The sequence below is a fragment of the Paroedura picta genome, chromosome 5 (genome assembly GCF_049243985.1).
Source record: "Paroedura picta isolate Pp20150507F chromosome 5, Ppicta_v3.0, whole genome shotgun sequence".
Taxonomy (NCBI): Eukaryota; Metazoa; Chordata; class Lepidosauria; order Squamata; family Gekkonidae; genus Paroedura; species Paroedura picta.
The window spans coordinates 17,977,001-17,983,468 of record NC_135373.1 but is presented as its reverse complement, the minus strand read 5'-3'; the positions used below and the strand labels follow the sequence as shown (position 1 = coordinate 17,983,468).

Here is a 6,468-nt window from a genome sequence, read left to right as displayed (position 1 = left end):
GTCTGATTGTAGTTATAATTTTGCAAGGAAGAACGGAAGGGAAAAGGGGCACGACTTAAATAGATATGCTGTTTCATTAACTATGCTTAGAGGTAATGTTGCATTTCTTTTCTTTTTTTAAGGCGACATTTAAGAGCACACGCAAGCAGACCCGGAACGACTGAAGCCGGTTTCCAGCCTGAAGTTTCTTCAGCTGCCTGGGGAGCGCCGGGAGGGCTCACGGAACAGCCACCTAAAAGGGGAGGGTAGACAGAACAGCCGCCATGGCGTAATCGCGAGACGATGAATGGAACAGCGGATCGAGTAGCCGGTACCATTCCCGCCGCGTCATGGGGGGGTAGATGAGAGAGCGCAGCCTCTTCCCCTCAACTCGCCCTGTCCTTTGGTTCCGTCCAAGCCGCAGCGGTAACCACTTCGAGCGCGGCCGAGACGGACTGCAGTTTGCCAGTGGGGGATCGCGAGAGCTCTTTTCGCCTCCGAGGATCCTCTCCCACCGATTCCTCCGCCCCAACCCCGGTGAGCATTCTCCCCCCCTCCCGTGCAGTGGTACTGGCTTTATACCGAGTAGGCACAAGAGGAGAACAAACCATTGTGTGTGGATAGGGGCGGGGTAGCGAGATAACTGGTTTTCCCTCCCTGGGGGATGCTCAGGCCCACCATTCGACGGGCAGTCGTGGAAAGCGAAGGTGGGAACTCGGCCGCCTCACGCGGCATCTCGGGGAACGCTGTAAATGTCACCCGTTTGCGCCCCCCCCCGTTGTTTGCATTGGTACTGGCCTTACGCATTGGCAGGGTAATTTCTGATCCTTAGAGGGACCCTACCAATAGGCGCGGGATGGAGGACCGGGCAGAACCATTATGACCACAGGAAGGGGGGAGGAGCCATAGAGGCATTGTTCTCTTGCGCTGCTTGGGGCTGCCCGGTATTCCTGACAGCGTTTAGGCCCTTTTCTCTTTAAAAAGGTAAACACCCCCCAATGGTAGATAGCAACCTCTATTTCTGAATAGAGCCCCATTGTGCACTTAGGCACAATGGAAGGTCTTCCCCCCCCCTCCGTATACCTGGAAAGGGATCCCCAGTGGGACGGGCGCGGGCGATCAAAAGAAGGGCGCGGGTGGATCCTGCTCTTCCTCGGATCCCCACCCTCCAGCCTTGCGCGCTTTTGCAAAACAGGCTTTGAAAACCCCGACGCTTCTCGCCTTTCTTTGAGGAGTGGGCCTGCCCGTTCTTTGTGAGGCTGAGAAGGGCTGGATTAAGCCATTCGCCTGAGGTGGGGGTGCGTCAGGAAGGTGAATAGGGGCAGCTTGGCTAGTCGAGATCTTTGCACCCATCGGCCGGCTGCAAAACCCAGATGCACTTCGGCTGCCCTCGTTTCTTTGCGGGACTGCCCGTTTTGCAGCTTGCGAGGTGGAAGAGATAGAGATGTAACTTGTATATATGGTTTGTGTTTTGGTTGTTGTTTTTTTTACCCTTCCTGCAGGAGCCACCAAAGGGACCATGGGTGACGGGGACAAGAACCCAGCCGCCACGCCAACCCCGGTCGTGGATGTCCATGGAGATGGGCGGTGGATGTCCTTGGTGAGATATTGCGCAGGTGGCCACTAAGAGGCCTACTTTGGCAGAAAAGAAGGCCGGGGCTAGAGAGGAGGGGGTCTCAGTCCCCCTTTCTGTCTCTTTTCCCCACACGCTCCCTGCAAAGAGCTGATCAGCAGCAGGGAATAAAGCTCCTGTTACTAGGGCATCTTCCAGCTCTTTTTGACCGCTTAGGTCAGGGGTAGTCAAACTGCGGCCATCCAGATCTCCAGCAATCGCTGGCAGGGGCTCATGGGAATTGTAGTCCATGGAGATCTGGAGGGCCGTAGTTTGATTATCTCTGCCTTAGGTCAATTTAATACAATTGCCACCATGGGCTCAGAACTAGGCTTGGGAGCTTTGGCATCCGAAGCGTCCGTTTGCACCACAGGCTGGTTCGGGTGCGAACAGCCGCTTCGGCCACCGAAGTGCCCAACCCAACTCAGAACTGTCTCTCCCAAACTTACCAAAGTCCCGAGTCCAGAGCCACCTCTGAAACCAACAAAGTTTTATTCAAGGTAGCTCTCATGTGCACATGCTCAGTGCTTCAGATCCACCGAAGAACACTTGGTTGGTCTTAAAGGGGCCACAGGACTCAAACTTTATGGTGCGGCTTCAGATCAACGCAGCAGCCCACCTGAATGTCATAAGAAGGAAGAGAGCAGTAGAAACCACCCTTCCACATCTCGGTCCCACCCGGACCTGGATGGCCCAGGCTAGCCTGATTCAGAAGCTAAGCAGGGCTGGATCGGGTCAGTATTTGGATGGGAGACCACAAAGGAACACCTGGGTCATGATGCAGAAGGGGGCATGCCCTTTATTAGGCTGACATTTCAAAAGCTTGGCGTAGAGGTTAAGGACGGCAGCTTCTAATCTGGCAATCTGGGTTTGAGTTCCTGCTCCTTTTCTACATGCAACCAGGTGGGTGACCTTGGGCTCCTCACAGGCCTGATAGTGCTGTTCTCTCAAGTGCTCACTCAGCACCACCCACCTCACAGGGCGACTGTTGTGGGGAGAGGAAAGGGAAGGCGATTGGAAGCCACTTTGGGAGTCCTTCTGGTAGAGAAAAGCGGCACATAAAAACCAACTCTTCTTATCTTGAACTTTGACAGTTCAGGGGAAGGGAACGTGACTGTATGGAAACACTTTGGGGAAGCAGCATTAATTGATCTAATTTTTTGGTCATTCCTGGCCCCAGGGCCTCGACCAGGGCCAGGGCCTTCTGGGTCCTGGCCATGACCTGGTGGAAGGAGCTCCTGGAGGAGTTGCAGGCCCTGCAGGACCTTCAAAACTGAGCTCTTCCGCCAGGTCTATGGTTGAGGCCGGTGTGGCAAGGAAGATCTGTATGCCCCCCCCCCTTCCAGAATAGAGCGGTTCTACCTGGGCTCCTCTTCCCACCCTCCTGTAGATTTTTATTGGGGGAATGATAGTTGAAAGTTAAAGAGTTTTTCCGCTGTATCTTTTTTTGTTATTGCGATTGGTTGGGTTTGCGTTATGTTTTTATGTCTGGGGGGTTTTACTGGGATTTTATTCAGACAATTGTAACCCGCCACGAGCCGTTTGGGAATGGCAGGTAATAAATCGAAACAATAATAATAATCTGCAAAAAGTTCCAGTTCTGCAGAGTCCACGGGTGCTTTAACCTGGCTGCTCAGGCTGCACCTTGTGTCCAGCCCCTTAGGTGGTTCCCCTCCTTGCCTCCTCTGTGGACATCACTCCCTTGACACCCCCCCCCCCCACTTCTCCCCTGTCCAATAGCACCAGCGCTTCATCGCGGACAGCAAAGACAAGGAGCCCGAGGTGGTGTTCATCGGCGATTCTCTGCTGCAGCTCCTACATCAGTTTGAGGTAAGGGAGCTTTGGGGCGTTTCCACACAAACCCCAGCCACCAGTGGGATGAGGGGGGAGGTAGAACAGGCGAGGGGCCTCCTGGCACCTGACGCTCTGTACTTCTCTTCTCAGATTTGGAGGGAGCTGTTCTCCCCTCTCCACGCCCTCAATTTTGGCATGGCGGGAGATGCGACCCAGAACGTGCTCTGGCGCCTGCAGGACGGGGAATTGCAACACATCCGGCCAAAGGTACGAGGCTGAATGGCAACAGGCAGGGCCAGGGGTGGAAATGATGGATGTCACGGGTAGGCAAAGCCCTGGCAGGATCCACACACCCAACAATGCTCTGGAGACCCCGTCCCCCTGCCCTGTGCTGGTGTCACATCAGGGTTTCCACCTGGGTATGACACTGGCACAGAGAGTGATGATGTCATTTCCGTCTTCTGCATTTCTTCCACTGGCCAAGACACGAGGGCAAGAGGGAAGGGACAGACTGCAGGGAGACTGCCCACCCGAGGAGGGTGAATAGCCTAGGAGGAGGCTTTCATTGCCCCCCCTCCCCCAAAAAAGGGAGACCAACAAAGCCAATGCAACTGTTTAAGGAGGAGGTCTGTTTCTGTTCTGCAGCCAGAGAATCATGCAGATTTGCTTGCAATGGTTTTTCCTCATTTATTCTCCCTCCAGAAATGAGGGGTTTGGGGAGGGGAATTGTTCTTTCCCTTTGGGAAGGGGAAATTTAGGAAATACATCAGTGACAGCTGCGGAGCACTATGACTAGAGCAGGGGTAGTCAAACTGCAACCCCCCCCCCAGATGTACATGGACTACAATTCCCATGAGCCCCTGCCAGCAAGTGCTGACTAGAGTATCTCACCTCCCACCCCGCAAAACAGCCTGAACAAACTAAAATAGCCCTCTGTCAGTTCATCTTGTTTAATTCTGGTTTTGTTCAAGGAGGGGGAGGGGCTGCTCTGCTTGGCACGCAGAAGGTCCCGGGTTCAATCCCTGGCAACTCCAGTAAGGAGGACCAGGTGGTCAATGCTGTGAAAGGTGGCTGCCAGTCTGGGAGCCGGGAGAGCAGCTGCCCGTCTTGAGGAGTCAATACTGACTTGGGTGGACCATTGGTCCAAATGAGTAGAAGGCAGCTGCATGGATGTGAGCTACAAGGAGAAACCGAAATCCTGTTTCACCATTTCCTTTCCCATCATCTAAGGTAGCCCCAGATAGCACTTTCAAACACTCCTGCACAAACCTGGGGCCTAGAGAGCCTGGCTTATGGAAGAAAACCAAAGCTGAGAATTGCCCCCTGGAGCTCTGCACCCGTTGATGTCTGACACTTTCAGAATGGGGTCAGATCCCTTGCTGCTGCTGGACGCCCCTTTGCCTGATTATCTGTGTCTCCTTCTGCAAAGCCTCTTGGGCTTTTAGCCCAAGGACCAATAAGGGGCTTCGAGGGGGAGAATTACTGGTGTAAAACTCAACAGTACATCTTGCACATCTTGGCAGCCCAGCCCAAACCTGCAGAAGGCAGACCATGGCTCTTGCATTAGGGGGATCTTGCACAGGGAAGGGCCGTGCTGAGCTGAGCTCCTAAAAGGTCCCTATTTTGCTTTCTTTCCTCCCCCCTTAGATCGTGGTTGTCTGGGTGGGCACTAACAACCATGGCCACACAGCAGAGCAGGTGGCGGGCGGCATCGAAGCCATCGTGCATCTGATTAATCAGCAGCAGCCGCAGGCCCGAGTGGTCATTGTGGTGAGTGCCCCTTCGGAGGGTGGACGTGGGCCCTCCCAGTGGGCACTGCGATTGTCCCAGTCCTGCCTTAGTCCCACCTTTGTCCCCTCTGCCTTGGTGTAGGGCTTGCTGCCACGGGGCAAGAGCCCCAACCCGCTCCGGGAGAAGAACCAGCGAGTGAACGAACTGCTGGAGGCCAGGGTCCCGCTGTTGCCCAACGCCACCTTCCTCGACGCCGACCCGGGCTTCGTGCACTCGGACGGCACCATCAGCCACCACGACATGTACGACTACCTCCACTTGAGTCGCCATGGCTACGCACGGTTCTGCCCAGCGCTGCATCGGCTACTGTTGAGCTTGCTGGGAGAACGCAACGCCAAGGCTTCTTGACCGCTCCGGTTCCCGCCGTCCAGGGATAGAGGGGCCCCCTCCCCGCTCTGGGCTGTGGGAGGACCAGAGGCACCCATGCGGAAGCTGGTGCAGGGCCTGCCTTCGGTCTTCCACAAGCGCAGGTCATCCAGTTAATTCTTCTCCTTCACCCACTTGACCAAATGGGATACTTTAGCCTGGGCGCTTGGTTCTTGCAACTGTGCAAGCTGCTGGGTGAGAGGGTAATGCCCAGAAGTGCACAGGCTGACAAAACCCCCGGGAGTTGAACGGAGGGCGAGTGAGAGCACGCTTGCTTTTGTTTACTTAATAAAAACGGTGCATATTTCCACTTGCGGTATTTTAAGTACTTCTCCCTGAGCTCCTGCCAAAGGGTTTCTGAGTAGTTAGATGCACATTGATACATGGGTGATCCTTCTGAACTGAATGATGCCTCTCCCTCCAAGGACAGAGGACATCTTGGATTGGGTAAATCTCACCACATACCCAGGGAGGCAGGACTAAAAACTTATTCCTGTTCCTGCCCCCTTTGTGAGTCACCTCCTCAGTTTTTTCTCCTGCCTCACAGGGAATGCAGCTAGTTGAAGGAGTTCTACCTATTTCAAATCAGATTTCCTTTGGACTACATTCTAATACCTACCTCACCCTTGCTACTTTATTCACCTTAATTCAGGCTCTCTTCCTTCTATCAAAAAAAGCCTTCGCCTGGATGGCTGGAGCTGTCAGCCATTTTGCGCCACTGGAAAGTGACACAGATTTTTTAATTAAGTAATTACTGACAGTTTAACGATGGCTGAGAATGCCCCCAGCAACAGCTTTTTATCGGAAGAGGGTTTAGAAGCCCCGATTACAGCCGTGGCTGCTGAGTCGTCAGTGTAAATATTTTACAAGTTTTACATTATTTTTATTGTTCAGCTCAACTTGTGAGTTCCTCCCTGCTGAGTCGT

The 6,468-nt window shown here is 53.9% G+C and overlaps 1 protein-coding gene across 5 annotated transcripts; it reads left to right on the top strand.

Annotated features, from left to right (window-relative positions):
* The first annotated feature begins 315 nt into the window (after positions 1 to 315).
* On the top strand, positions 316 to 5,852 carry PAFAH1B3 (platelet activating factor acetylhydrolase 1b catalytic subunit 3). 5 transcript variants are annotated; one of them, XM_077336756.1, is made up of 6 exons: positions 316 to 516; positions 1,482 to 1,579; positions 3,332 to 3,421; positions 3,536 to 3,652; positions 5,033 to 5,155; positions 5,258 to 5,852. In XM_077336756.1, exons 1-6 carry the CDS (start codon positions 342 to 344, stop codon positions 5,522 to 5,524), a joined length of 870 nt encoding a protein of 289 aa, XP_077192871.1. In that variant the 5' UTR covers positions 316 to 341; the 3' UTR covers positions 5,525 to 5,852. The 5 variants fall into 5 exon arrangements, with proteins under 5 accessions (XP_077192871.1, XP_077192872.1, XP_077192873.1 ...); XM_077336757.1 differs by lacking the exon at positions 316 to 516 and adding an exon at positions 629 to 686; XM_077336758.1 differs by lacking the exon at positions 316 to 516 and adding an exon at positions 815 to 963.
* Positions 5,853 to 6,468: the final 616 nt, after the last annotated feature.

Bases quoted from the DNA above. Each gene is read 5' to 3' on its own strand.
- PAFAH1B3 (XM_077336756.1), top strand. From the start codon at position 342: ATGAGAGAGCGCAGCCTCTTCCCCTCAACTCGCCCTGTCCTTTGGTTC. The intron at 3,422-3,535 runs GTAAGGGAGCTT...TTCTCTTCTCAG, and splicing joins AGCTCCTACATCAGTTTGAG to ATTTGGAGGGAGCTGTTCTC. The intron at 5,156-5,257 runs GTGAGTGCCCCT...GCCTTGGTGTAG, and splicing joins AGGCCCGAGTGGTCATTGTG to GGCTTGCTGCCACGGGGCAA.